The sequence below is a fragment of the Ochotona curzoniae genome, unplaced genomic scaffold (genome assembly GCF_017591425.1).
Source record: "Ochotona curzoniae isolate NIBS_2020 unplaced genomic scaffold, NIBS_Ocur_1.0 contig_291, whole genome shotgun sequence".
Classification (NCBI taxonomy): Eukaryota; Metazoa; Chordata; class Mammalia; order Lagomorpha; family Ochotonidae; genus Ochotona; species Ochotona curzoniae.
The window spans coordinates 14,589,685-14,616,443 of NW_024465649.1; the positions used below are offsets into that span (position 1 = coordinate 14,589,685).

Sequence of the window (26,759 nt, forward strand, 5' to 3'; positions counted from 1 at the left end):
CTTTGGGTTGGCTCAGCTCCACTTGTTGCAGTCATTTGGTGGGGGTTGACCCAGTGGATGGAAGCTTTCTTTGTCTCTTTTTCCCTTTCTCTCTCTGTCCGTCCTTCTTTCTATATATTTCCTTCTTTCTTTCTGTGCTTTTCTGCCTTCAAATAAATAAAGCAATCTTTTAAAAATGGTATTCAAAAGTAGGAAATTCAGTACCAAGAATAAAAGGAAAGTCAAAATAGTTCTTTCAGCTTAGAAAGCTTGTATTCTTATGAATAAAATTGATTGTATAAAACAAAAACTAAAGAAAAAGGCATTTCCATAGGTATTTTATCCTAATTCCCACAACAGCCCTGTGAGGTAGGCATTGGCCCATTTTACAGGTCTCACTGAGTGGAAGGTTATTGCTTGATATACTTCTGATGGCCACAGATTCTCATTAGTTAGAGGTTCTCACTGACCAGTGACTAACTGGTCCAGGGCTCTCACTGGCCAGCACTCCTAGTGGTTGCTCTAAGATTCAAATCTTCAAATTACCAGTATTTTTGCTTTCCAAGAGTACTGGATTGGGTGGAGTAAGAGGGAATGAAGGAGACCCAGTGGGTGTCTCCCTTGAAGCACCTTTGGTTTGCTTTGGTCATGGCGGCACAGGTGGCTGGGAGAAGAGGGCTCATGGCTAGAGGTCTTCCCGGTTCCGTAGGATGAGCTTCCTCACCAGCGCTGTGATGTGGGGCCGGATCTCCTCCACGGGCACAGTGGGATCCCAGGTCCAATTACCTTTCTGTCTGGGGCCACGAGTTACTTCCAGAAGTTCCAGGTGGGCTCCTTCCCAGAAGTCTGCAGCAGGTACTTGAAGGTGGAGTGGACACCAGTGGCAGTGATGGCGACCTTGCTGAACATGGGGAAAGAGCTGTTGTAGGTACAGTGAGCAGAGCTCTTGATCTCCTTGTTGCTGTCAGGCTCCTGCTGTTCAAACTGCTTGTACGGGAAGGTGATCACATTGAAATGGCAGGGACCTAGGTCTCTGTACAGCTGGTCCACGAAGCAGTGCTTAGTAGCTAAGGAAGGCAAATCTTACATTCTTTGAGTTTGAGAACTAACAAGAACAAGAATGCTGGGACCTGATCTTATGCAAAACACTCTCCTGTTCTCCATATGAGAAAACTGCTCCAGGGAAGGTACATGGCTTGCAGGGTGATGTTAGGAGTTTGCACAGAGTGTGAGAAGCAGGTTTTTTTCTTTCTGTTGTTTGCCCAGCATATCCTAGGCCATGTGGCTGCGCAATAATCAGAGCCAGCACCAGGCCCTTAGACTCTAGCCTTTTCTGCACCAGTAAGAAAGTGAGACCCAGTGGCTTCCCAAAAACACGCCATGGGTATGACTGGCCCATTGAGGTTTCCAGCCTTCGAAAGGGACTCGTTGGCTGCTGCTGTAGACAGCTGTGTATCAGGTGGCCAGTGAGTCAGAAGACCAGTAGCTTTGGTGACAGCAGAAGCTTTTGGCATCCCAGAACTTGCTTAGGAATTGGCACATTAACACATGCAGACATGTTGGGAGATGGTGCAGGACACCCATTAAAGAATGGCATTAACAGGTATGAAGGAGAGAGTTAATGGGGACAGCAGGCACCCAGTGACAATTATAGGAGTACAGAGTCAGCAGAAAGAAATCAGAATTCAAATAAGGGACTGAATGAAACAGGAGACACAAAGCTGTGTGTGTGTGTGTGTGTGTGGGTGTGTGTGTGTGTGTGAATGTTAATTCTCTCAGCTCTCAAACTTTAGAAACTTGGCCAAAGAGGCACTCTAGAACAAAGAGCCTCTGTGCCCAGCTGGCACAGACATACTGAGGACAGCCCAACAGGGCTGCGGAACACCCTGCTGCTCAGGCCACCGACTGATAAACGGCAGAGAACAGCTGTGAATCGTGAATGCTTGGACAAGCCGAGTTTGCAGAAGGATGCCCCTGGACGGATGCCTGGACTGAGAAGGCCTGGTCCAGCTGGCCTTCCCGGGTCTCAAGTGCATGGTGACAGGCCGAAAGGATCTCTGTGGAGGCTGCAGGAGATGGAAGCAAGAGCCGTGACCTTGGGTCAGACAAATGAGAGCCAGCTCTGACTGCTGCTACTCACTCAGTGGATGACTTTGGGCAATCCACAACTTGCATGAGTTTTCCCAAAAGGAGTGTGACAACGCTAGCTAACTTCCTTGCTTTCCTTTCTGTGGTATTCCCCTCCCAATACCACCCACACCCCTACAGAGCTCATGTGGAATCTAGCTCACTCTCCCTCAGCCAATCTCTGTTCAGACACCATCTCAGTACAGAGGCTGGGCACTCCCATTTAAATAACACCTTCACATTCTTAATTTTCTTTATAGAATACAGAGAAATATGCTATCATAGTGAGAACTGATGTATGCAGAGAATTGTGCTAGTGGGTTATACTGTACTTAGTTATAATTATATATATTGCATATTGAGTGTTTATCTGTTGCTTTGTCTAAAATTTGTCATCCACCAATGAGAATGTAAATTCCATGAGGGAAGGAATATATATTTGTGTGTATATATATATATTTTTTTTATGAATAAACCCTTTGTTAATAAGGGAAGGCAGCAGAGAGAAGAAAGAAGAAGGGAAATTATTGAAGACTGTGGCAGTTCCTCTCTCCGCCCTTGGCAGATGTGACCATTATGACTTGACCACTGTTTTTTGTTGTTGTTGTTGTTGTTGTTGTTGCTTGAAGATGCGAGGGGATTTCAAAAAGTTAATGGAAAGATGGAATCAAAGGAACAATTAGGGACCAGTATTATGACACAGTGGGTTAAACCACCATTTGAGATAGTAGCAGCATCTCATGCTAGAGGGCTAATTCAAGACCCCACCTGCCCTGCTTCCCATCCAGATGTTTGCTAATCCATCTGGGAAAGCAGCAGCAGATGGCCCAAGATGCTTGGGTCCCTGTCACCCACGTGGGTGATCTGGATGGACTTCCTGGCTTTGGCCTGCCCTAATCCCACTGTTGGTGGTCATTCCTGGAGTAAACGATGGAAGACCTTTTTATTTCTCTCCCTCTCGTTCTCCCACCTTGTTTTTCAAATAAACAAAAGTAGATCTTTATCTAAAAAAAAATACGTTTATCTTGTGCAAAACATATTTGGAGCCCATGCATAGACTTTTCTTTTTTAATTTGTCTTTCCCATTGGCTTTTTAGAAGCTTTCCTATAATATAGGAGGTAGAAGTGGGAGAAGTGACCTATACAATTAATTCTTCAATTTATAATCATAATTTCAGGTTTCTGGATACTTTGTCTTAATTTTTTCTTTCTTTCTTAGAATTTTATTCAGCTGTGCACTTCTGGTTTGTCCACTTATCTGAACAAATGCTACTCTCTAATTAAAATACTTGAAAACAATAATGGCAACCAGAGGTCTGATCATGGTTTATAAACCATTCTCCAACTGAAGGAATTAGGCTTCCAGAGAGAAATGGCTGATCCTTGGACTGGGGAAGAGATTAGACACAATAAATCTTGAACACTGTGTAGTTCCAGAAACTAAGGACATGTTCAAAACACGAAAAGATGGGAATCCCATCCAAGGGACACAGGAACCAACTGAAAGATTTTCTAATAGCTGAGGATATTTGCACAACAAAATGAAGTGCAGCGTTATACTCATAAGCATTAGCTAGATAGTCACTAGTCCATACTGAATCAATACAGATAAGTAGGTAAACTTGCTGGGCAGAAGAATTCAAATAATTCGTGTGGTTACTTTGACCTCCAGGAGGTGGACCTTCATCTCTTACCTCCTATGTGGTGTCTGGACAAGAGACTCTGGACAAAAGAGTTCGGTCTGGAGAACAAGAGGAATGGAGGAGTTTTCCAGGATGGAAACCTGATGGATGCTTCTGCCACTGTTGACACCACCAGTGATAAACCAAGTTACTATGTGGACCACTGACAGGATGTGATGAGCATGGTACTTTACCTCTGCACTCCTGTTTCTCCAAACCTACATACATTGAGGACAACCTCAGACAATCCCAGCTGAAGGACATTCAACAAAATGTCTGAGTAGAACTTCTCAAAAGTCAAGGTCACAAAAAAAAAAACCCAACAACAACAACAACGAAAAAAAAAAAAAAAGCAAAATCTGATACTGTCATCACCGAGAGTGGCCTAAGAAGACATGAATACTAAATGTGGTCCAGGATAGAATCCTGGAACTGCAAGCTATCATTACAGAAAAACTAAGGAAATCCATAAAAGTATGGACTTTAGCTGATAAGAAATCAATTTAGATCCATTAATTATGGCAAAAGCACCACAATAATGTTGACAAGAGAAGAAATAGTGCAAAATATACAAGAATTATGTAATAGCCTTGAAACTTTTGTCAGAAACCTAAAGCTATCTTGAAGTAAAAGTCTATTTTAAAAAACAGGATGTATACAACCATCTTGCCTGAAAAGAGAATATATTACTACGCCTAAAATTTTTCTCCAAGACTTTTTATTGAAAAAAAAAAGCAATAAAAAAATCTTGTTTCTCCTCTCCCTTCCCCCCATTTCAAATAGAGCTTTTATTTCTTTCCTAACAGCTTCTTCTCATGCTTTCTTGCCGGGATGCCTTTGGAGCAGATGCTTTCTGGGCTAAACATCTGTCCTTCTGAGCCCTAGCAGGTGCTGTCTTCTGGCCTAGGGCCTTCTGGGCAGGGGTCTTCTGAGCTGCAGTTTTCTTGCCAGCTGTGGTCACCTTCTTTGCTGGAACCTTAGCAGCTGTTGCCATGGCAGCTGCTGCAGCCACAGCACCCTTAGCAACAGGTGCTTTTTATAGGAGACACTTTAAACAGAGCTGCCCTTTGAAGTTTCTTAACTTCATTCTTGATTATTCTATTTCTTGTCTTCCTTGCCTGCTGGACTTTGCAGTGGTCAAAATCAGTCATTTTTGCTTTCCTTTCTCTGGCTTCAATCTTTGTGGCACATCTTGTGGCTGCCCATTTTGCATTGATATTGTCTTCTCCTACCCAGGCTTTTTGGACATACTTCTGGTGGGCACTGTGTGGAAACGAGAGAATGAAATCAGTCAGCTGCATGCATTTAAAAGACATGGCCTGTCTTGTGACCTACATGCAGGGTCTATCTACCAAAGCCCTGTTCTGATCAGTGACATCTATAATCGCGACCAGGTTCCTGACATGAGTCCCCAAGGAGACATAGGCCACAAAGCCAGCCTCCAGGAAGCCCCTGAATGCCACGTCAGCAACGATCTGTAAGAAGAAAATCTTATTCTTTCATCCAGTTAAGCCTCCGAGGAAGTACCTGAATGTAAACAGACTTCAGTTACTCTGAGCAGAATTTATAAATGTACACATTTTACAATCATCAAAACATTAAAACCATACCATGAGGTAGATAAATCATAGTATAGTCAAGTGATAGGAATCTATGCCAAGCATGAAAAAATATTTTTTATTAAAGTTTTTATGACAGGGAAATAAATATACTTTAGTGAAATTGAGTGAATTACAATTGTGTGTATGGTGTGTGTGAGAGAGAAAACAAGAGCGAGAGAGCATTCAATTGTATACAGGAAAAATGCATTTCAAGAAGCTGGAAAATATATATAAAAATGTTATCACTGGTCATTTCTGGGAAGTAGGTTATGGATGCTTCTACTGTTTATTTCTGCTTTCTGGGCATTATATTTTGAAACAAATGAATTTGAAAAGCCAAGAAATATACAATTAAAAAGCAGATGGTTCCTTTGCCTGCTTCTCCCGTTAGGCAGGGAGCTCCTTGAGGGCCTGGGGAATTCTCTCGCACGCCCTTCCCCCGCTGGAGTGCAGCCCTCAGCACGGGGAGGAGTCTAGTAAACATGTAGGTGGATGCCTTGCATTCTTTCTTCTTCTAGTACCTAGGCTCTGGTTTAATATACACTTTCTTAACAATCTCTATTAAATGTGCACGGTGTAGCTAGTTGGAAACCACAGACTCCCGGATGAATGAAGGGCCTTCACAAGGGTCTCATGCCAGCAACAGTGAAGATTTGTATTATCACCATGACTTTGGTCCTAATGCCAACCCATCACTTTATAATCCCATATGGAGCAGATGCTACAGCTATGTGTACATGGCTCTTTTATTTACAGATTCTTAAAAAACATTTATTCATTTATTTGAAAGACAGAATTACAGAGAAAGGCAAAGAAAGTTATACAGAGAGAGACACGGAGAGAGAGAGGTCTTCCATCATTGGGTTCACTCCCCAAATGGCAGAAAAAACCAGATCTGGGCCGGGCTAAACCCAGGAGTCTGAAAAGCAATCTAGGTCAAACCCAGGTGGACGACAGGGGGCCATGAACGTGGGCCATTTTCTGCTGCTCTTCCAGGCATATTAGCAAGGAGCTGGATTGGAAGTGGAACTGCGGGGACTCAAATTAGCACCATTACAGGATACCCATGTTGAAAACGGTGGCTTAATCCACTGGGCCACAATACTGACCCCTAGAGTTAAAATATATGCTCACTTATAAGGACACAGATGTAGAAAAACAATCAGATCATGTACCTAAACGGCTGGGAGGGTGCAGATCTTGACACTATTCACCACCCGTAAGGCTTTTTCCCAGTCGATTCATATTTGAGCAAGTAGGATCTGTACAACAGTCAGGAGGTAACCTGACAGACAGAATACAAAGTGGTCAGGCAAATTGGCCAGTAGATGAGGCAGGCATGTGAGTTCACTGATCTTGTGAGACTTGGGTGTGTTGCTAGAGCCGCACACATTGACCTTGGGGATGGGTGTGCACCATACACAGCACAGGAGCCATGGAGGGAGGCAGGAAAACCTCAAAGCCAGCCCTGCACCTCCACTTCACATGACGGCCTAGTACAAATGTGAAACATTCAAAAATTTAGACTATTTTTTAAAAAAGAATTCTTTGCACAAGAGGACAGGACCTTTTATGATATACAGAAATACATCTTCATTGCTTCTCAGCCTTTTGGCTAAGATCAAGTATAGAAATACATTTTCTATTAAAAAATGGTGACAAGGACCCAGCACAATAGTGTAGTGGTTAAGGTCCTTGCCTTGCACGTGCCGGGATCCCATATGGGTGCCAGTTCTAATCCTGGCAGCCCTGCTTCCCATCCAGCTTCCTGCTTGTGGCCTGGGAAAGCAGTCGAGGACGGCCCAAAGCTTTGGGACCCTGCACCTGCATGGGAGACCTGGAAAGAAGTTCCTGGCTCCTGGCTTCGGATCGGCATAGCACCAGCCATGGCGGCCGCTTGGGGAGTGAATCATTGGATGGAAGATCTTCCTCTCTGTCTCTCCTCCTCTCTGTATATCTGCCTTTCCAATAAAAATAAAATAAATCTTTTTAAAAAATGGTGACAAAATGTTGCTACCTGAAGGGGAAAGCTTTTTATGTTATCTGTGAAGCTCTTTTGCGAAATATATACTGATGATTCTGAGAAAATGCGGCTAAGAGGTACCTTTACCTAACCACACAAGCAGTTTCTAACAAGTCCGTTCTGTTTCAGGTTCAGATGTAGGCACTTTTTATAGTAGGTATGACTTTTTAAAACAAATTTATTATTTTCCATGACATAGTTTTGTTGGTATAGGTATTTCTCCCTTTTCTCCCCCTTTTCCCACCCCTCACATTATTATAGTAATATAGTCCTTTAATAACAGTTACAAGTTTAATATTCTATTATTTGAATTCATCATGGCGTTGTAGGTATAGACAAAGGTAGAAAATTCAGTATCATATTGTCAAGGTAAATGTAATTGTTTCACTGGGAATCCGCTTTTTATTTTGCAGTAGAAATGCCTACTGCAATGTATGGAAGGAACAACTTTTACCTTTCAACCTATAAATAGTTAATATCACTTTCCTTTTGCTGCTATATCTGTCCTATGCTGTGCACATATTCAGCCTCAAGTGGCATTTATTGAGTACTTACTATATGCCCAATACTGTGTTGTGCACTATTTCGTTTAAATTTCCCAGAAAGTATTGTGCCACGGTAAAGCTGTTGCTTATGCTAACATCCCATATTCCAGTCTTGGTTGCTCTGCTTCTGATCTAGCTCACTGTAAATGCTTCTGGGGAAGCAGTGGAAGGTGGTCCAGGTGCCTGGGCTTCTGCCACCTAGGTGGAGGAGTTCCTGGCACCTGACCTTGACGTGGCTTAGGTCTTTCATGTGGGTGGTAAGGGCCCAAGCACTTGGGTCATCTTCCACGTTCATAGGCACATTAGCAGGCAGTTGAATCAGAAGCAGAGCAGCCAGGCCTCAAACATGTACTCATATGGGATGCTAGTGTTGAAGAGGCAGCAGCCTACCCCGATAACACTACAATGTCAGCCTCTGGGTAACCCCTTTGGACAGGTGAGGAAACAGTTCAGTGGAGTTAAAAATCACTACTAGAACTGGTGGCAGTGATGGATCCCTAGCTCAGTCTTCTGATTTGAAGTCTGTGAGAAGCCAGGCATAGTGGAAGGTGCAGATATGGAAATAAGCTCATTTGACCAGGGAATCATGGTTATATGGCTTCCTTGGCTCCATATCTCTACCACTGGAATGTAACATGTGCCCTTATCAACAAGAGATACTAGCTTCTATACATGTGGCCCTTTTTGATGTGCATCTCTGCGGACCTATAGCTGGCTGGTTAATTTGAAGGAAAGGGGAGATGACATGGTAACACTCAACCCAGGTTAACCTATATTATTCCTCCCAATTAATGAACTCTCCTTGGTCTTCCCCTTGTTTCCTCTATTCTGAAAAACCACACATCACCTGTTGCAGGCTCCCTGAAACACAATGCTGTTTTAAGCCTCTGGGCCTTTGCACCTGCAGATTGTTCTGTTTGGAACACTCTATGTTTTCAAGTTTTATTTCTCCTGGTATTTATTTCTTACTTCTTCTGTGTAGTCAGTGCTGTTTGAAATTTCACTGCCCTGTGCTTCCTTCTGTCACTACTGTTCTTACTTACCACACTGCTGTTAGATTCATTTGCTCTTCAGCTGTTTGTCTGTGCCTCTCCTCCACCAGACTTTGAACTCCACGAAGCTCCTAAATCCACAAAGGATCTTGTCAGGTTTGTGTCTGTTGCTGGCACAGAGTGAATGTTCAAATGCTAATTGAATGAAGAAATAAAAGCCTAGAGACACAGTGCAGATGAACTTAATTGTAGAATGGGATTGACTGCTAAGAACCATGTGTCCTTGAATAGATTGTTTCCTCTTCTGGGGCTTCAATTCCCCCATCTGGAACAGAAGGAAATCAGATTGTGGGATCACCAAGAGTCACTCTGGTTTTGATCTTTTATGTTGTTATGATGTTAAGAGGAAACACATGAAATCAAGTGGGACTTTATGAGGCCAGCGACATGACACAATAAGCTAAGCTTCTGCCTATGGCACCAGCATCCCATGTGGGCAGCAGATCCTATTCCAATTGCTTCACTTCCAATGCAGCTCCCTGCTTATAAAGTGGGAAGAGAGGATGGCACAAGTCTTTGTGCCCTGTACTCATGTGGGAGAGCCAGAGGAAGCTCCTGGCTCCCGGCTTCAGAAAGACTTAGTTATTGGCTCTAGTAGCCATTTAGGTTTTGGGGAGTGAACCAGGGGATAGCAGATCTCTCTCCTCTCTCTCTCTCTCCTCTCTGTAACTCTGCCTTTCATATAACAATTTCTTAAAAAGTGGGACTTGGTTAATTGCACAGCAGCATTACTTCTCAGCCTTTTGGCTAAGAGCAAATGTATTAATTACATGACATTATTTTCCTAACAAGAGGGGCTCCTTGTTTGAGACACCCTAAATTATGTTATGCATGGTTTGCATCAATACTGTTCACCAGGAAAAAAATTAGTAGTGAGGAGTCCCGAGTTCAAGGCTGAAGTTGCACAGTTGTTTTTACATGCTTGGTCCTAATTTGTCAAACAGATGAACTGGTGTGTCAATCCATCTGTAAAGTTGAGATTCTCACGGCTCAGACAAAGGCGGGATTCTTCATGCACTCAATTATTGAACAAAAATTTTGATGATTTATTATGGGCTTAATACTGGAGTACATTGCTCAGGGAAACAGTTGAGAAACTTGCCATTTTGGTTGGGAAGACCTACATTACTCAAGTTACTGACTGAGTATAAGCTACCAACTGTAAAGTGCTGCACTTCTGTAATAAAGGGTTTATATGCACTTCTGTAATAAAGGTAATAAAGGGTTTTTCACACATGTGGCCTCTTGGAACATCAAATGTATAAGAATTAAAAGTACAAATTTTGGTGCTATGGAGACCTGGGTCTGAGCCTGTTTGCTCATTTATTTACAAATTGAGATCTCAGATGCTGAACTCTAGCTTCCTTGTCTTTTGAAAGGAATGTTCATCGCAGCCTAATAATATTAAGAGAATGCATTGAGATCATCATTGTAAAGAACTGGGTTCAATGAGTGACACACACTTGCTAAATAGTAGATATTTTATTGCTATGCACTTTTTCCCTATACAGTATTTTACATGGCATATTCCAATTCTTTCCAAGGAAAGGTAATTAAGAAATCCAGCCGATTTGAATTCATATCTCAGGTCCACCACTCACTAGACACAACATGGAACTAATGCTAGCTGTCTTACAGCACTATCAATGGGAGGAAATGAGGTATAGTTTTAGGGGAGCTACACGAGGGTCTCATAAGCTTGCCTTTTCTGACTTTGATACCTGGTCCATTGCCTCACTGGGCCACGGTGGTCAGGGAGGCTGGGTCTGCCTCATTCAAGCCACAGCATTAGATAGAAGGGAACTTCCGGGACCCCTCTTAAAGGAGCAAATAAGCAAGGTGGGCATCCAGATGTCCTTGTGTGCCCAATACTGAGACCTTGAGTCGGGGAGCGGGGAGGAAGAGCTCAGAAAAGATTAGGTAGGCAAAATTTTACTTCACCCTTTTACATTTTTTTTTTTTCAGTTAGGCTTAAGATTTCAATTGACACAAGGCAGATTTTCTTTTTAAGCACTTATTTTACTTGAAAGTCAGAGTTACAGAGAGAGAGAGGAAGAGATACACACAGAAAAGTCTTCCTTCTCTGATTCACTTCCCAAATGGCTGCAAAAGCCAGAGCTGAGCCACTCCAAGCTGGGAGCTGGGAACTTCTAGGATGCTGGTTCTGCAGGCTAAGGATTAGCATGTTATAGCACTGCCCAGCCCCCAGGCTGAACTTTTGACTCAAATCATCAACTCTCTCTAGAGAGTCACTGTCTGAGGGCAAGCTTCCAACCACCCCATCTCCTCCCATTGGCCCCACCTCTCTGATGTCATCCTCAGAGCAAGTTTCCACTCTTAAACCATCAACTGTTACCATTAACAGCCAAAATTAAACAGCTGCATGAATTTTAGGGAGAAAAATACTATATGTGAGATCCCTCATAGTGAAATGAAGACTCGAGGAAGCACCTAGAGTCAGTTTTTTTACATTAAAGTCAGAGAGAGAAGAAGCTGGAATGTGACAAGGCAAAGGGGCTTGAGCAAGGTTGGTTAATTGGGAAGAGAAGTGACCAGGAAGAAAAAGGTTCATATATAACAAAATCTGTTTATATAACTCTCCCTTGGCTTCCTTTTTCTGTCCCTGATAAAAGAAATACAATTTACAGAGGCAAGCATTTGGTATGGCAGCTAAGTAATATACTCCCTGGGAGGCAACACGTGATGTTTCAGGTACTAACTGGGGTCCCTGTCACCCCTGCTGGGGACCTAAATTGAGTCATAGTCCCCAGCCAGGCCCAGCTCCATCTGTTGCAGGTATTTGGAGAATAAACCCAAATGGAGACTGCTCTCTTTATATGCGTTTCAAATACATAAACCAAATCTAAAAAAAAAAAAAAAAAAGTAAAAAAATGTTACTTTAAGAAAAAAAAAATAAAAGACTGTATTTTTCTTTTTGGATATAAAGAAGACATCTCTCACATGAACATTCCAATCCTTACTTTGAACAGCCAGAATGAAGGTCAGAGTGACAGTTGCTATTTTGAGAGCAGCATATTTTGGGGCGTATTCTCAACTCCTTCCAACGCAAGCCCAAATCCCCTGGGTCTCATGATGAAAGATAGCTGAGTCACCAGACTCAAGAAATAGGAGCTGACCCAGCAGCACAGGGTCCTTTTATTGGATGTGTGTTAATAACAGGGTTTTATGGAAGGCGCTAGAGCAATAACCTTAGAGATGAGGCTGTGGGATTGGAGAAGTGTTCGTTTAGCTTGAGAGAGGAGATGAAATGAAGGCCACCCTCAAGGTCACTTCTGCCCAATCTCCCTGGGATGCTGGGATCCTGGCGGGTCCAGGAATTAGAAGTCAGCCACACTGGACCTACAATCAGAAAGGCACAGGATGGAGAACCAGCTCCAAGAAGAATACTTCTTTGTCTACACGCCATCTATGACAAGACATCATGGATTTATTAGTATCTCCTTGAAACTGCAAGGAAGGGTCTAAAAAATTTAAGCAACAAGAAGGTAAATGGAAATTGATTCTCATCATTACTAATTCAAGGAGTATAAAATGATATCGTTAATGTTTCAGTGTGCTGAGTTGATTATTTTACTATACTAAGCATACATATGCATAAGGACTTAGCATTTTTTCATCTTTTTAAAAAGTAAAAATATAATTATTTGTCTGAAAGGCACAGTCACAGGGAGAGAAGGAGAGACAGGGAGGACAGAGATCTTCCATCTGCTGATTCATTCTCCAAATGGCTCCAATGACCAGGGCTGGGCTATGCTGAAGCCAGGAGACTGGAACTCCATTGGATCTGTCACATAGGTGCAGCAAACACTTGGGCCATCTGCTGCTTTCTGAGGCGTGTTAGCAGGGATCTGGAAACGGAGGAGATCAGGGCTCATATGGGGACCACTGGCACCACAATGGCTTCCCTGGCTGTAACACAACACGGGCTCCACCATCTACTTTTACAAGAATAAATGATTCATGCATTTCAACCACAGTCTCATAATGATATTTAAGATTTAACTGTCATGTAAGAGGATAGGGCAGGGCAGTAACTTACCAATGGCTCAACTATTTGGTATTTAAACCAATCCACCTAGGAGTAGAGACAGGAAGGTGCTGCACATGCGAAGGATCTCAGGAAATGTGTAGCCATTCCCCAACACACCCTTGCCATTCTGCTAAGTCCCAGCATGAGCAGGATCTTACGGTCTTTAAGAAAACAAGTACTTTCTTTGTATTGTTGTTTTCTCCTTTATCTTTTAGATGGATGGAAGAAGCGATGGGTGGAATCTAAACATCAACCGGATTATGGTAAATTTCAGCTCGCTGCAGGAAAATTTTATGGAGACAAAGAAAAAGACAAAGGTACACGCTGAGGACTTAGGAATACACTAATTAATTAGAAAAATGTTCTTTTTGTGCGATTGTCTTTTATCTACAATTCTTTTTCTTAAAAAATCAAAAAAAATGTACAGAGAGAAAAAAAAATAAACCCCTCCTGCAAAAATAATATCTATTTGTTGAATAACAGGCATCTTACAGACATGCCTGCCTTAATCTCCACAGCCACTCGGCGAGGTGATTATTGTTAATTTCTCAGTTTTACAGGAACATCTCAGAGAGCCTGAGCTGCTTGCCCAAGGCTGTATATGCAGCTGGCAAAGTGGTGGGGCTGAGATCTGATCCTGGATCTGACTCCAGGGACTGTCTTCATTACCATTACCTGTGCTGCTTTTCCCAGTCCCCCAGGGTTTTTCAAAGATCACTCTGCCTGAAGCAGAGGAAAGCACTGTAGAAAACATAGATATTTCTCTGCCCTAAAACAGCGTAGTGGGGTGGGCAACGTAGCAGATAAACCTAGGGCTGACTCCTGTGATTCCTTGCTGCGTCATTTGAGCAAATCTTCTATCATTTGAGCCTTGATATTAGATGGAGGTAACAGTCATGGCCTACCATTAGTCTTGGCTGCTGCTGGCACCTTTTATTTCTTTTTTTTTTTTTTTCTTTGCCTGAGAAAGCTTTTGTCCTATAAATAGAATCCACTGATGGTCCCCCTGGAGTGATTTCCCGTCTTCTCCCTCCTGGCTACTGTTATGAATCTGATTTTCATGTTTATTAAGGGGGAGAATTATGAACTGGCTTGAGCACTTTGAATCTCATTTAAATCCACTCTGGAAAATTGTTTCCAGAGAAGAGACAATTGGAGACTGAGCAGTCCCTGGGAGGCCTGTGCCTCCCTGACCTTTGTAAGTACTCTCTGCTGTGGCCCAGCTCAGCCCTGCTTTGTTTCTTAGTTGTTGCCTCTCACATCTCATCCCATTAGGGCTTATTAGATTCTGCTTGGCTGTCTAGTAGGGTCGTGGGGTGCAAATGAGCGTCCAGGAAGGGGAGAAGGGTATTGAATTGAGCAGCACAGTGGCTCAAAGCTTAGTGTTCTGCCTATAAATTTTAGGATCTTTTCCTTGAACCCACTCCTCCCCCATGCAGCCTTAGGATTACTCTGGATGCCCCTCCACTTCTAAGATCTTTGGGGCACTAAGTATACTCTTCAAAATGTAGACGGCTCTAACACAGTGACCCCCATGAAAGCACTTACCCCTGGCATGTGGTAAGTGTCCAGGAGGCACTGTCAGGATCAGATCCAAGGACTTCCAAGCAAGTCAGCATGTTTCATGTGACTTTCCACACTGATGATTTCCAAAGTACTTGTCACCTCTCTTACCCCTCAGTGGTCCTCACTAGAATTCCTAGAATTAGAAATAATTACCCACAGGTTGCCAATGAAGACCTGAGACAGAAAGACACAAAGGTGCCTCATTGCAAACTGAGGACTTGGCTTGTGTACTGCATTTGCGACAGCATGAGCTGACCTAAGTAACTTTCCCTCTCTGGAGCCTGGTCTCTTCATCTCTAGAGTGATGCAGCTAGTCTAGAAAGGCCCTCAGATCCCCAACAGTCCTGATGCTTTCTATAGGAGAGGTGGAATGGTTGAAGGTGGGAGCTCTGAATTCTGTGGATGGCTTGGGGTTGCACCTCACATGGCAAACCATTATCTATAAGAGGCAGTGTAGAACTTCTTTGTGCAAAAACCTTTGTGCATAGCACAGCCTCATTCTGGCCACTTGGGGGGCTTCTTTGTGAAGCTGCAGAACAGAAGTCACCAGTCTCTTGGGAATAAAAGACAGTAGGGTCTAGGGAGAAAAACAAACCAAACACATGTGGCTGAGCATCTGAGCTTGGAGGGATGGGTGTTTGGCCACTTGAGTGTCTTGAACCTGCATCCTGCATTGGATTTGAAGCCCCTTTCTGCTCCTGATTCCAGTTTCACACAAGCATATGTCCTGGGAGGCAGCAGGCGATGGTGCAAATCCTTGGGTTTCTGCTACCCACATGGGAGACCTGGATTAGATTTCCATCTCCTGGCTTCATCTTGGTCCAGCCCTGGTCATTGTGGCTACTAGGGGAATGAGCCCAGCAGATCTCTCTCTCTTTCTCTCATTCTCTGTGCCTTTCATAAATAAACTTTAAAAAAAAAATCTTAGCTTGACCAGCTAGGTACGCAATGTTGATCATTTCATCTCCCTGGTTGCTAGGATGGGAAACTCATTTTACAAGGTTGCTTGGTGGCGTGCAGGAGGCATGTATAAAGCTCCCAGCACAGTGCCTGGCACACACCAGGGCAGCTTTGGGTCAAGCTAGGCCAAATGCTGTGTATCTGGTTGCTTTCTGGGTATGTATGAAGACTATGCTCTCTCCCCCCTCCCAGGTCTCCAGACAACTGAAGATGCCAAGTTTTATGCCCTTTCGACCAGGTTTAAGCCATTCAACAATGTGAACGAGACCTTGGTGGTTCAGTTTTCAGTAAAACACGAGCAGGGCATCGATTGTGGTGGCGGGTATGTGAAACTCTTTCCTGCCATTCTGAACCAGGAGGATATGCATTCGGAATCAGAGTATTACATCATGTTCGGTAAGTGCTCAGGTAGCTGTCAGCCTCACAGGATCCTCCTGTAAGAGTCACTGTGGCTGTTGGAACGATTCAGACTGACCTGGAAAAGAATCCTTTTTATGTAATAGCCCCACATGTCGCCTGCAGTACGACGCTATTAAAAACACACACACACACAGCAGTCCTAAAGCTAAATGTTAATACAAATAGACCCCAAAGAGGGGAAGAAGCCAGTGTTAACTAAGTCTACAGTATGCAGACATATTCCCCAGTTCTCCAAAAAGGGGAAGGGGGAAGGGAGTCACAGGTGTGGACATTCCTCCAGGCAGTTAGAGCAGTGGGGCCCGTGCTCTGCTTCAGGAAGAGAAAGGTGCAGGAAGAAGCCCAGGAAATGGTCCTCATTAAGCATCTGTCCTCTGCTCTGAAGGCTGCATCAGATCCACCCTGAGGCCTCCCTTAGCTCCATCTAACCTTGAATCCAGTTACACCCTTGTTGATGTTTAAATAGCCACCCATCCAATTCCCAAAGCACAGCAGGAGACTGTGGATTGCACTGAGTGTTTCTGGATCAAGTCAGAGGGAAGGGTATGCTGCACATCCCACAGCAAGATTCCCTTCAAGTCTGTCCTCCATATGATTCCCTTTTTTCAGGGAACATCAGAGGTCTTGTCTCAATCCTCCCTGCACCATTTCTGTCTGCAGCCTCCTCCCAGCTGTTCTTTTCTTCTTATGCAGAGCAATATTTTACTCTGGGTGTCTCTAACTCGCACCTTCCCTGGCTGACGTTAATGTATGTATGTATGTGGTGGTGCTGGTAGGGACATCAGAAATAATTTTTAAAATTGTTTTTTATATGAATATTATTCTGTGTTCAAATAACCCAACTGATTGGGCTTTTATCTCCACATTACAGATAAGGAAGGCAAGGACGTTGCCCAAGGAAAGCAGGAAACTAGTGTTTGAAGCCAGTCTGTCTGGCACTAAAGCTTATGTTTTATTATACTCCACCATTTCTACTTTCAGGCATGTGATGTTAGAATCCGGGCTAAAGCCCCCGGACGTCAGGGTGAGAGCTAGTCAATCCCCAGAGAACGACAGAGTCTCACTGGTAATGCAAAGAGCAAACAGAGTTTATTGCGCCAGCATGCTGGGGTCAGACCGCATTTGGGGCACACAGGCCAGCCAAGCGGGCGGTTGGACCCCGAACAGCCCAAGACAGAAACTTATATAGGCTCTTTTGGGCTGGGAAATACATTAAAAGTAACAACTTTAGACATGTTCATTTTTATGGCCTTCAGGCACAGTCAGACTGTTCTGTTCCCATACCCATTATCTGTATGGCTCATCCCATTCTCACACCCTTCTTTCTCTTGTTTTTGGGACCGGAGAAGAATTGTGCCCTTGCCCCCCTGCACCTGGGTTCACAAAGTTGCAGGACAGCAAAGAACAGATTTATCACTAAAGTGGAATCCTCCCAAAGTCCAGGCGTCTCCTGGCCTGGCAAAGTAGCAGTTTTCTCTACACAAAGGAACCTCACACTGCCCAACAATAGCATTTTACCCACACTCTAACAGTGAATAAGTTTTCAGAAGGCTGAGTGAAAAAACATACCTTTATAAAGGTATTGATGAGTCACTATGAGATCATAGAAGAAGGCATGATTCAACCCAACTGGGGGCTTTATGGAGAAGATATTAATGGTTCTTTAAAGGATGAATTCAATTTTAACAGGCAAGGAGGTGGAAGAAGTACAACAAGGGCAGAGGAAACAACATATGCAAAAGCTCAATCATGAAATTCAAATGCAGGTAGAGAAATGGCAAGACCACTGTGGACACACTGTGTACATGTGTGTATGTGTCTTTGTCTTTTTGCAGGTCAGTGAGCAATTACATGGAAGGTTGGATTTAGGTTGAAGGGCAGGTGGCTAGCCTAGTGGCAAACATCTGCATTCCTCAGGAAAGTACCCAGGTTCAGTACCAGCTCCAGTTTCCAGTCAGGCTTTCTGTTAGATTCACCGCTAGCCAAAATTTTAGATTCGCCAACCACCAGGGAAAGAATAACTCAGCCAAATATATGAAAAGAATTTAGATGGCCTTGATTTCAGGGAACCACTGTCATGGGCTTCCCTTCCCCATGCAGCAGACAGACAGATGTGAAGGAGTGGGCTGCACAGGAAGAGCACGGAAGAGACAGGGAAGGGGCTTTTAAACTCTTCTTGACAAGGAAACCGAAGGGGGGGAGGGGTTGCCTCATCCCTTATTGGTGGGGGGATAGGGGTCTGTGTCCCTCACTGGTGAACGGTGGTCTCATGGCCCTATGAGTCCACCAGAATTCTGCCATCCGTTCTGGGTTTGGTTGCAGGCAAACTCCGCCCTTCTCTGGTTACCATGGTAGCCACTACTTTCTGCTCACACAAACTGTGGGAGGCAGCAGCAATTGATCAAAAGTCCCTGGGTCCCTGCCACCCATGTTGGAGAGCTGACCTCTCTCTCTCTCTCTCTCTCTCTCTCAGATTTACTTATTTTTATTGGAAAGACAGAGCCAAAGAGAGGAGAGACAAAAATCTTCCATCTTTTGTTTCACTCCCCAAATGGCTGCAATGGCCAGAGCTGAACTGATCCCAAAGCCAGAAGCCAGAAGCTTCTTCCAGGTCTCCCACATGGGTACAGAGTTCCAAGGCTTTGGGACATTCTCCTCTGCTTTCCTGGGCCACAAGCAGGGAGCTGGATGGAGATTGGAGCATCCAGAGGCAAAGCAGTGCCAGTATGGGATACCAGAGCTTAAAGGGGGAGGATTAGCTAATCAGGCATTGCACAGAGCCGAAATCGGCTTCTGACTCTGGCCCAGCCCTAATGGTTGTTTGGATATTTGAGGATATCCAGTGAGTAGGAGCTGATGGCTACCATGGTAACCAGAGAAGGGCGGAGTTTGCCTGCAACCAAACCCAGAACGGATGGCAGAATTCTGGTGGACTCATAGGGCCATAAGACCACCGTTCACCAGTGAGGGACACAGACCCATATCCCCCCACCAATAAGGGATGAGGCAACCCCTCCCCCTTCGGTTTCCTTGTCAAGGAGAGTTTAAAAGCCCCTTCCCTGTCTCTTCCGTGCTCTTCCTGTGCAGCCCACTCCTTCACATCTGTCTGTCTGCTGCATGGGGAAGGGTAGCCCATGACAGTGGCTCCCTGAAATCAAGGCCATCTAAATTATTTTCATATATTTGGCTGAGTTATTCTTTCCCTGGTGGTTGGCGAATCTAAAATTTTGGCTAGCGGTGAATCTAACAGGAGTTCTTTGTATTTTTCCCCTCTGTCTCTCAAATAATTTTAAAGGGATTCATTTATTTATTTGTTTATTTGAAAGGCAAATTTACAGGCAGCGATGGAGAGATGAGGTGGGGGTGGGAAATGGGAGGGGATTTTTCAGCCATTCATTCACTCCTCACATGGCCACTCCTGTAGAAGCCAGGAGCCTAGAATTGCACCAGGGTCTCCCATGTGGGAGCAGGGGTACAAACGCTTGTGCCATCTTCAGTACTTTTCTCCCTGTGTTAGCAAGGAGCTGGATCAGAAGTGGAGCAGCCAGGACTCAAACTGGTGCTTATCTGGAATGCTGGTGTTTCAGGTGAAGGCACAACACTTGCCCCTCAAATAATTTTTCCATAAAGAACATTATATTCAAACTTGTTTTTGGACCTTTGGCAAATAAAGCTCTCTAGGCCCAAAGGCACTTATCAACAGTTTCCTCTGGTTTTCACAAAATGGAAAGGACCCTGGGGTAATTTTTGCTTGTTTCGCTTTTTATGCGAGGGTTTGAATCTCAGACTACCAGCGAGCTGTCTGATTTTGGGCTAGTTGACTTGGAGTTAACTTTTCTGAATGACAATATTCGCAGCTAAAAGCACTACCTACTTGTGAGAATTAAAGGACTTGATAGAAAACGCCTGGCACAGGTTTGGTCAGTGGAAACTCTGGCTGGAAAGAAGGAGAGAGAAGAGTTTCTCACCTGAAAGTCAGCTTCTTTCCCCCTCCTCCTGGCTCTGCTAACCACTCGCTCTCCTGGTCCCTGCAAGCCTGGAGGACCGATTACTGTTGCTGGTCTGAGGATAGGGCTCTTTGTTTTCCCAATGTCCTGCTTCACCTTTGTCAATAATCCTCTTATTAAACCCTTTCCCAATAATTCCAAATTGAGTGTACCATCTATTTCCTGCTGAGATCCTAATAAATATACAGGCAGTGTCTGTCCTAGGTCCTGACCTCAAACTGGGCAAACTGCCTAAAAGAGATGTGAAATTATGCTTTGGGGTTTAATTTCCAGGCCCTGACATTTGCGGCTTTGGCAACAACAAAGTACAGGTCATCCTCCATTACCAAGGGAAATACCATGAGAACAACAAGACCATCAAGTGCAGGGTGAGTGCGTGGGCTGGTTCTAACTCCAGGGGGAAGCATGAATGTTTTATTTATGTTAATTCATGTAATCCTTGCAGAAGCCTATAAATTAAATACCAATGCCTCCATTTTACAGGTTAGAAAGTAGACTTAGAAAAGTACTGTAAATTGTAGGAATTTGCAAAGGAACCATTAAGCCAAAAAGCTAGAGCAAGCCACCTAAGGTTCTGTCTTGGCTAGTTCTCCACTGCTGAGTATTGGAGCAGACATGGGAGGTGAGAGTGCTGGGCTTAGCAATGGGTGGTGGAAGGACAAGTGCATTTTAGCAACATCAAGTTGGCTCATTAATTGATAGTGGATGGATTTCATCTGAAACCAGATGAGCATTAACTCAATTCTAAATCCATGCTGGGCCTTGGGCTAGGGACAGAGTGAGCCAGACATGGCCTCCCACCTTATAGAATTCACAGTCAGCTGGAGGTAAGAATCAAGCAAAGCAAAATGACTGCCTAGTATGATTGGGGTTTGTAGGGAAACAGGAGGTTCCCCTTGGAAGCCTATCCCAGAGGTTTCTCTGTGCTGAACTTCAGAACATAAACATGACTTGATCCTAGCAGGAGGCACAAAATTTCAAAAACTGAAATCCTGGAAAAGATAATTCTATGAGAAAAGTCAAGGCAATTTGAGAAATAAGGGCAAAGGAAGTGATTTGGTACAGCTAGAGCACATGGGGAGAGGCAGAAAGCAAGTCTAGAGTATCCCATAGGGCTTGGGTCATTGGAGAACTTGTGTTCAGACCCAGGATCCTCCTTAACAAGACTGTACATGGACTACATGTGTAGAGGCTCCCCGAAGTACCCTTGGGCATGCCTTGTGATAGAAGCTGTGGGCCCAACTGTTGATATGATCCTCGCAGCCAAGGGGGCCAGACAGAAAAACAGATAAGATCATAGACTGAACAGAGGTGCAGGGGTAAGAAGGCTGGTGGCTCAGGGAGACCAGAGGAGTATAGATGAGGAGAGTAAAACTCAGAATCCCTGTAGAGTTAACCAGAGAAATGGACTGAGGGGCATGGTCAAAGTAAATATTGTAGGGGTGCCTTCAAGGGAATGGGTGCTGTGGTCACTTGGAGCTTTAAGTCTAAAGAAGTCCAATGTGGAAATAAACTATCTCCACCTTTCCTTCATAGATCAATAAAGACACTCATCTATACACACTGATAATTCGCCCCAATGCTACATATGAAGTAAAAATTGACAACCAGCAAGTTGCAGCTGGGCAACTGGAGGATGACTGGGACTTCTTGCCTCCTAGAAAAATCAAAGACCCCTATGCCCGGAAGCCAAGGAAATGGGATGAGCGCCTGCAAATAGAGGATCCTGAAGATAAGAAGCCTGAGGTCAGAGGGTTTGGCTGGGAAATTGACAGAATCTTCCACAGTGGGGAAAAGAGGAGGAGGCTAGACTCTATGAAACAAAGACTAGGGGCATCGATTCCTCAAGGAGGTGTGCAATTGGATATTGGTATCCAAAGGTCCCAGGAGAACAGCGGCTCACATCTGCTGAGGACCTGTCGAACCTTCTGGCAGCCTCTGTGGGCAGGGTGTTGCTCAGAGAAGGAAGTGCCTCACCCAAGCACACACATGTTAGAACCATGATTTGAAAACACATTTGTCTGACTCCCAAGTTACTGATATGGGGAATGAGCACAATGTATTTATTATATTTTGGAAAGCTATCCTGGACAGAGATGTGAGATCCTTGCCTCCAAGGACTCAGTCTAGAGGGGGAGGCAGGTAAGAAACTGTTGGCAACGCCCACGTCGCCGCGTACCCCGAGCCGAGTGGAGGGACTAGGGTTGTGAGACAGACAAAACAGACAACACACAGTGGCTCATCCTTGTGAAGAGAAGGCCCGTTTATTCAAAGTCAAGCTGCATCTTTATAGTCTGCATGGCCCCTCCCAGCACTTTCCCAATGCTCAAGCAACACTTAAGCTCCCCTGAGGGCATGTAAAAAGGGGCAGCAGGAAGGAGGGAACTTGCAGTCAAGTCAGGGGCTAAATGTATCAGACCAAGATTGCCCACCCTGTTACACGTTGAAAAACAAGCTAAGCTGTGGAGTTAACTCTTGGGAGACCGGGGCCTACAAGAAACCAAGAAACGTCCTTGTGCAGTCATTGTGGAGAGCCAGGGGAGCCAAAGGCTTGAAGAGCCTAGGAGAGGCTCCGTCCTGGGATGGGAAACAGGCCTGGGAAAGAGGAAGTAATGCTTGAGTGATTGGCATACCCAAGGACAAATTGAGAGACAGACACAAGGCTGAGTGGCTGAGCTCCAGAGTACTGTAATTAAAATTCATCTATTTACCTGGAAGGCAGAGTGATAGGGAGAGACAAAGATGACTCACCCTCCAAAAGACAAGTTCTGGCCCAGACCAAAGCCAGGAGCCAGAAATTCCATCTTGTTCTGCCACATCGGTCACAGGAAGCTAAGTACTTGTGCCATCATCTGCAGTCTTCATAGGATCAGTAGCAGAGTAACTGGGACCAGAAAGGGCACTTCAAGGGATGCTGTTGTTGCCAGCAGTGATGACACGTACTGCATCACAGTGCTGGTCCCTGGGCTCCAATATTTACTGTGACTATCCAACTTGTCAATAATTAGGGAATAATTGACTTCTGTTAAAACCAGTTTTGTAAACAGATGTCATAATACCTATGTATAAAGGTTGTCATGAAGAATAAATAACCTAGCACGAAACACAAACTATATAGTAAGTTCTTAATATATGATCTTACTATGCTAACAGTATTTAGTTATATAAAATAGTGAACTCATTAGAGTAAGAAAAGTGGGTTAAGAGTTTGGCACTGTAGAACAGTGTGTAAAGTCACCTCCTGTAGCATTGGCATTTCATATAGGTGCCATTTAGAGGCCAGGTACTCACTTCCAATTCCACTCCCTGCTGATGTATCTGGGAAATCAGCAGGAGATGAGCCAGGTCCTTGGGTCCATGCACTCACATGGGAGACCTAGAAGAAGCTCCTGGCTTCTGGCTTCCACCTGCTTTCTCTCAGGTTGTTGCAGCTACTTGGGAAGCAAATCCATGGATGGAAGGTTTCTCTCTCTGTCTCTTCCTCTCTGTGTAACCTTGCCTTTCAAATAAATCTATTAATTTATTTATTTTAAAAAGAAAAAAATGGATTGAAGGGAAGATCTTCCAGACCCATGGAACAACAGAAATAACGGCCCAATAGTTAAGTGGAAAATAATATGGCTGTGTAAAAGCTGCTCAGCTGTTAGGAAGTGTGAAGTTCAAAGTGGGGCCCAATGGAAAATGAGGCTGGAAATGTCTGTTGGAATCAAGGGTCTCAGTGTGCCATGTTACTAGTCCTCGGGTCAGAGCAAGGTCAGCCTCAGGCAGAGGGGATGCTTGGCAACAGGCAACAGATGGCGAGGAAACCCAGTAGCTGAGTCCAGTCTCCAAGAAGAGGCCAATGTAGTGATGAACAGCAGCACAGCCATGTGTAGGAAAATTCTGCAAAAGAACTCCATCTCCAAGGAGTGAGAGTTTTCCTCAAGAAGTTAAGGCAGATAACCAGGTGAAGTATGTGGGCCTTCAGCAGCACGGGAAGATAGGGAGTTAAGGTTCCTGCCTTAGGCTCAGGGCAGCAAGACTAACCACAGAACCTCCCTTTCTGATGCCTCAAGGGGCTGCAGGCTTCAGTGTTCCTTCACTGAAAGGACCAAGTGAAGACAGACACCGGTCAGCTGAGTGTGAACTTCATCCAGACCACAGGCCCAAGGATGGGACACAGTATTTGTCTCAGGTGTTTGGCACTTCCTAAAGCAGAGTTAGGATTCTGAAGGTGGGGAACCTATAAGACCATTGAGTTCTGTCCAGCTTATTTTCTCGGGAACAGAAATAGCTCTCAATTTACACTGGCAACTAATTTCTTGCAGAAGCAGACCACATTCCAACCATGGCAGGGCATGTTGCTGGGGGAAGAAGGAAGGTGGGAAAACATGGGAGCAATGGTGAAGCCAGGGGAAGAGCTACAGATGCTCAGAGGCGTTTTGCTGTCCTGCACTGGGTTTGTGGGCAGTTTAAAGGCTGGCTTTTATACAGGCGAGAGCAGGATGGAATGGGTGGCATACCAGATCTAACCAGCCTGCACTCTGAACCTGAGTGTTATCCCAGTCCTCAAGAAGGGGCTTTTTCATTTTAGGACTGGGAAGACTCTGAGTACATCCCAGACCCAGAGGCCAAGAAGCCCGCTGACTGGAACGAAGCCATGGATGGGGAGTGGGAAGGGCCCCTGATACCGAACGTGAAATACAAGGTGAGGAGCTTCAATTTCCTGGGAGTGTGAGAAGGTGGACAGAGAGGTCAGTCCAAATGCATGAAGCAGAAACTCTGAGATCTTGTGGTCATCTTCTGCTCTCAGGGAGGAGTCTAGTTGGGAGCGAGAGGGCTACTGAAGCCAACACTGAAGGGAGCAGTTCAGGCAACCTTGGGCACCAAGAATTTTCTAGCCCAGGGTGCTAGAAAGCATCCAAAGGGACAGGATCGAAACAGGAAGTGGGTCTCAGTTCACGGACTAGAAGGCTCTGAAGTTGGCCTGAAGAGACAAGGTTAGGACAAGAGCCAAACGTGTTGGGGGCAGGACAACTTTTAGAAGGACTAACACCTGACCTCATTTCAGAAGGCAAGAAGAACGGGGGATCAGCTAATGCTACAGTGGTAAAATTGACTGAAGTAAGCATACTTTACGTGGCCCTTATGTCCTTTGCTATGTACCAGAAGGACAAGGGTCCCAAGCACAGGATACTAAGAGAATTTTCTCTGAGAAGCTGCTTTTCCTTAACTTCATGAATGAGCTTGTGCAGAGACCTAGGCTCAGGGTCAGAAGCCACCACATTTGGCTCCCTCTGGGTAGAAAAGGGGTCTCATCAGCATCTTGCATTAAAGAAAAGGAAGGAAGTTCCTAGGATCTTAACTCTGAACTTTTAAGTGCAATGTACTTAAATATAAGAACTAATGAAGGATTATATGAGATCAGAAGAGTGGTGAAATTGTTAATGTCATGTTCATTCTGGTTCTTTGCTTTAGGGGGAATGGAAACCCCGGATCATTGACAACCCCAATTACCAAGGGGAATGGATTCATCCAGAAATAGACAACCCTGAATACAAGCCTGACCCTACCATTTGTCACTATTACAACATCAGCGTCCTCGGCCTGGACCTGTGGCAGGTAAAGCTCCCTGGACTCAGAGCCCTTCCTCAATAAGCTGGTGGTGTTTCTACAAAGTGTAAAGAGTTCCAGGTTGGACATCAGGAGACTTTAAGTGTCTCTTGATCTTACTAAGTCTCAAACTGCTCATCTGTAAAATGGGAGTAATTACATCCATCCTAATAATTAGAACAGCTGCTGCTTACTGAGTCACTACCATAGACTAAGTCCTGTGTTAAAGCCTGTGCATTTGTCATTTAATTTTCACTGTGAAATCTCTTATTCTCCAATGTAATGAGGAGGCTCAGAGAAGGCTGGTTATGTGCCTGAAGACACACATCTGGTAAGGTAAGCAAAAGTCAGGAGCTGAGCACAAATCTTTCTAGTACTCCAGTAGCTTGGTCTGCCTCTGCTGGTCCTGCATGACCCTTAGTGGGTGTTTTGGTGAATATACAGAAATATCGAAACCCTCAGACAGGTGTTAGAGGTCATTCTCCCAGCTGTGAAGACAGGACCTGGTCCAGCTCCTCCCTTCCTGCGTATCATCTTTCCTCCCGAATGAATAGGAAAGACGAGGCTCACTTAGGTCTTTGAATAATTGTCCTCCACCCCAACCTCTGGTTCTTTCTCCTGGAGCTTTGTTACTGAAGGAGGTGTGGTTGGTGAGGGGAGGATTCTTCCCCAACTCAGAAAGAGAAGAGCCCCAGCTCAGGCCCCAGCGGGAAGCCCTGCGCACTGGAGGCCTGCAGAAGCTGTGGTCTACACAGTCCTGGAAGAGGATTACCCTGGAGAAGAAAAGAACTTGGGTTTGTTCATCACTAGGCTTTACATGTAGTTCTCTTAATTCTCACAGCTCTCTGAGCTGTCCCGGATTATTCCATATTACTACTTCTCACATCAGAGACCTGAGACTCAAAAATGTCACAGGATATGCCCAAGGGTACAGAGCTGGCACATAGTAGACGCAGGATTCACTCAGTGGTCTGTCGGCCTCGAAACCCTGGCTGGGATGATGACTACACCCATTACACTACAAGATCTCTGGTGGCCATGGCCACTTGTATGCTGGCAGGTCCTGTAGCCATGGAGACCGCTGTCTCTGACCTGTGATTTCCACAGTTCCCAGCTGCCAGAGTCCCTGGAGCAGACTCCCCCTACTTACTTTGGAT

The 26,759-nt window shown here is 44.7% G+C and overlaps 1 protein-coding gene and 1 pseudogene across 1 annotated transcript in view; one reads left to right on the forward strand and one right to left on the reverse strand.

The window, feature by feature from the left end:
* Nucleotides 1–26,759, forward strand: part of LOC121155320 (calreticulin-like) — a 41,113-nt gene that overhangs the window by 8,314 nt on the left and 6,040 nt on the right. The window contains exons 2-7 of the mRNA XM_040978614.1: nucleotides 13,276–13,377; nucleotides 15,779–15,982; nucleotides 20,284–20,378; nucleotides 21,547–21,756; nucleotides 24,584–24,697; nucleotides 25,468–25,611. Of these exons, the coding sequence (XP_040834548.1) occupies nucleotides 13,276–13,377; nucleotides 15,779–15,982; nucleotides 20,284–20,378; nucleotides 21,547–21,756; nucleotides 24,584–24,697; nucleotides 25,468–25,611 (869 nt within the window). The remainder of the gene's footprint in view (nucleotides 1–13,275; nucleotides 13,378–15,778; nucleotides 15,983–20,283; nucleotides 20,379–21,546; nucleotides 21,757–24,583; nucleotides 24,698–25,467; nucleotides 25,612–26,759) is intronic.
* LOC121155299 lies at nucleotides 787–10,739 on the reverse strand (annotated as a pseudogene).